Source organism: Salvia splendens, chromosome 11, assembly GCF_004379255.2.
Source record: "Salvia splendens isolate huo1 chromosome 11, SspV2, whole genome shotgun sequence".
Lineage (NCBI taxonomy): Eukaryota > Viridiplantae > Streptophyta > Magnoliopsida > Lamiales > Lamiaceae > Salvia > Salvia splendens.
This window is the reverse complement of record NC_056042.1, coordinates 18,392,686-18,396,654: the sequence shown is the minus strand read 5'-3', so window position 1 is coordinate 18,396,654 and position 3,969 is coordinate 18,392,686. Positions and strand designations below refer to the sequence as shown.

Here is a 3,969-nt window from a genome sequence, read left to right as displayed (position 1 = left end):
AAATTTCGTATATTGTGTGATTGTTAATTATTTCATTTTGTATATATTTGTTAATAGTGATGTGGATATTATGTGGCTAGGCTATGGCTGGGCTATTGCTGGGTTATTTGCTTGTTTTGATGATGTGGCAGGAGGATTTTTAGTGCTGATGATGTGGTAGTGGCTAGGCTATGGCTGGGCTATTGCTGGGCTATTCCTATGGTGGATGGTCTTGGACCATCTCCAATGGTGCACGCTTTGATTACTCATTAACCATCTCTTCGATCTCTCGGCGAAGGCGCACTGATTTTTCCCACTCCAACAATGGTTTATTTCTACTCCTTCTGCTTCCACCTTTCTTATTATTTTTGAATTATTGATTTAACCTATTTTAATGGTTTTCTGTCTCTTCAATTTGCATTTGTTCTTCTCGTATTTCAAGGATTTGGTGGGGAGGGAAGTGACGGTGGAATTGAAGAACGATTTAGCGATTAGAGGGACTCTACATTCGGTTGATCAATATCTCAACATTAAGCTGGAGAATACTAGGGTTGTTGATCAGGACAAGTACCCCCATATGGTATTATTCTCTCTCTCGCTCATTTCTTTCATGTTCTACGATTTAGGGTTAAGTGAAAGTTCTGATTTTTGTTATTTGGATTTTCGTTCTATGTTTTTTGGATTTTCTTGTGTGTGTGGGTTTTTATTAGGGTTTTAGGATACTTTCTGCTTCTGATATTCCGAACTATTTTATTTCAATTTGAAGCTCCAACTTTAAGCTTTGAGTAATGGTTTTATATACTATGGTGGTGTTTGGTTTCCTTGATAAAATAATACTAATATATAAACTAGGATTGAGCCGTGAGATTATTTTAGTTGGGACGGCAAGATTTGGGAATTTGAATACTTCACACTTTGGTTGGTACCTGTTACTGAATTAACAAGGCTGAAATTCTTTTAAATTTTTTTCTTTTCAATCAGGAATCATATGAGTTAGGCTTGTCGTTTTCGGGTTATGAACTGAAAATCAGGGCCTTGTGCTTCGATTGTTTGTGTCTTGAGTTGTATTGTTAATTCTTTTGCATAGGCTACTTGTGCCATGGAAAGTTTTGATTGAGAATGAAGCTAGATCAGTTTGTGTATGTACAAACTTTCTTGAAAGATTTCATTAAAAACTTCACTTTGATGTGTTTGTAGATTACTCTTTCTTAATTTATGATGGAACTAGTTTGAATACAGTTCCAAAAGCCTAGTCAAATTTCCATCTTTCCAAGTGTTTGTATAAGTCTTATACAACAGATGGCCTTCCTTGGGTGTGCGTGTTTAATCGCGTCCTTAAACTTACTTTGCTACCTCTGAGTATTCATCGTCAGTAACGTTGTTTATATGTAAGATTCTAACATCTGTGGTCTTGCTCTGTGCATGTAATGTCTATCTGTGATCTATTGATTTCTCTTTGTAAATTTTGTTTTCTCGAGATACTGATACTAATTGAGGAGTACTATTTTCTATTTTCATACCACAAACCTTTTCTTGTGGTGCTATTTTTTAACCCTCATATATTTGATTTCCCACACTACTTATATTCATGTAGTCCCATCTTTTGTATCCATACTATCTTGTGCTCCTGCTAAAAAAAGCGTGCTTTTTTTACAGCTTTCAGTGCGAAACTGCTTCATTCGAGGATCTGTCGTCCGATACGTCCAATTGCCACCCGAGGGAGTTGATGTTGAGCTTCTGCATGATGCCACTAGAAGAGAAGCACGAGGGGGTTAACTCGAGGTGACCCAAGCCTTGTTGTTATGAGCTCGAAGCAGTGGATTCTTCGTCTTAAGTTTGGGAGACTTTTTACTCCTGCATTACTTGGAAATAGTATTTCTTTTCAAATTCAGGCACGGGCTATTTGGATGTATAGACATTTGTGTAGTCGACATTGATTAATCTTAATATCAAATCTTAATGCTATATGCCTCACATACGATTTTATATATGGATTATTAGATGATGTCGTGTTATCGTATAAATAATACAGTAGTATTTAGGATTTAAGAACTTCAACGAAATGGATGAATGAAATTGAATACTGCATACTTAATTCTTAGGGTTCCAATTCTATACATGTATAAGTATATAACCAACCCAAATTATAACCAACCATATAAATCTATAATTTTTATTCGGTCACGTCTCAAGTGATTGATTGCTTTTCGGCGCGTGTTTGGGGAAAGTGATAATAGGTACATGTTTGGGGAAAATGATAGTAATAAATAGGTAAAGTGGAGAGAAAGTAAAGTAAGTGAGAGAATAATGTAGATACGACTCTCTTCTATATTATTCTCTTTCTTACTTTAATTTCTCTACATTTTGACTATTTATTATCATCTTTGCAAAACAATGGCAAAAAAGAAATCAATCACTTGAGTTGGGATGGATTGAGTATATGCTATGCGGATGTATTCTTTATGCATATAAAGTAAGGGCAGTGATATAATGAAAATCATATATCTAATACAAACTCAAAACTTTAATCCTAGCCACTAATTATTATAGATCAACGCTTATTATATTTCCAGATTAAAATGTCAATAACTTCTATGAATCTGTCAACAGATGGTATATTAGACACTTTCATAATACAGTGAATCATTTAATTATTGAATAATTGTGTAATCCCGATTTCGTCGTTCTCCCTCCTTCCACTATTCACGTTAATTAAACCGTTTCAATTACTCCCCAGCATTCCAACTTTTCGCCTTTTCATCTTCTCTCTCCTTTTCGCCTATTCTTCCCCTCGTTCTCTCAACCCTCATTCAACAGCTGCGGCGGCGATTATTTGTGAAGCAGCAACGACGTTGGTAATAGTATCTGCAGCAGCAGCGACAAGTTGCAATGAGTCATGGGCGGCGAAAACCTGGGCAGGATCCGACGGAGTCCTCGAAGAGTGAGTTTTTCACCAAAAACCCTAGTTTAAACAAGTATTGAAAATTTTCCCCCCTAGTTGGTTGTTTTTCCGGTAAAAAAACCTAGCTGATTCCGATCATGTGCTGATTCGTCGAAAAAGTTGCTTACATTTGGCGGTGAATTTGCGTTGATTCTTTGTTGATGTTGAGTTTTGTGTTGAAATCGTGTTGATTCTATGTTGATTCTAAAATCTGTGCTAATGTTATGAAGATTTTTTTGTTGAATTTGTGTTGAATCGATCGTTATGATTTTTTGTTGAATTCTGACATCTGTGTTGATTTTTGGCATTGAAATTTCGTTGATTCTTTTGTTTTGCTGTTGTTGATTTTTTGCGTTGATTCTTTTGTTCTGCTGATGTTGAATATTTTGTTGAAATCGTGTTGATCCTATGTTGATTCTAAATTCTGTGTTGATTTTATGTAGATTTTTTGTTGAATTTGTGTCCATTGTCTTAATCGTGTTGAAATCGTGTTAATTCAGTGTTGATTCTAAATTTTTTGTTGATTTTATGTCGATTTTTGGTTGAATTTGTGTCCATTGTCTTAATCGTGTTGAATCACTTCTGCTAATTTTGTGTTGAATTTGGTCCACTGCGTTTGTGTTGAATTTGTGATTAATTTGTATTGATTGCGCGTGGATTTTGTGTTGATCTCGTGTGTTGATTTGAGGTGCATTCTATACTGTAAGTTTAGTTAATTTTGTGTTGATATTGTGAAAATGGTTATGTTGGCAGGAAAAGGGTAAATCTAAAGTTATGTTGCAGATTTTGAGGGGGCAGTATTGAAAGACAATGATTCTTTCGCAATCCAACAAAGTCAGGGACCGATTCACAGCTTACATGAACAGTTACATCAACGTGACCCCTTCGTTTAGAACAGATTTCGCGAGGCATGTCAATGGTTTGTTGAACAAAGATCCCAATAAAATGCCCAACGAGGAGCCGGCAAAGAAGAAAAGAAAGTGTGTTTGATTTGTTTTGAGAAAGTTGGTGGTTTTTGTGCAAGTTCAAGCAACAGTTTGGTAATTAGT

The 3,969-nt window shown here is 35.6% G+C and overlaps 1 protein-coding gene across 2 annotated transcripts; it reads left to right on the top strand.

The window, feature by feature from the left end:
• Positions 1 to 233: 233 nt before the first annotated feature.
• Positions 234 to 1,944, top strand: LOC121755081 (sm-like protein LSM2). 2 transcript variants are annotated; one of them, XM_042150367.1, is made up of 3 exons: positions 234 to 306; positions 422 to 559; positions 1,636 to 1,944. In XM_042150367.1, the coding sequence occupies exons 1-3, from the start codon at positions 304 to 306 to the stop codon at positions 1,753 to 1,755; spliced, it is 261 nt and encodes an 86-aa protein (XP_042006301.1). In that variant the 5' UTR covers positions 234 to 303; the 3' UTR covers positions 1,756 to 1,944. The 2 variants fall into 2 exon arrangements, with proteins under 2 accessions (XP_042006301.1, XP_042006300.1); XM_042150366.1 differs by lacking the exon at positions 234 to 306 and having other exon boundaries at positions 342 to 559.
• The last annotated feature ends 2,025 nt before the right edge of the window (positions 1,945 to 3,969 follow it).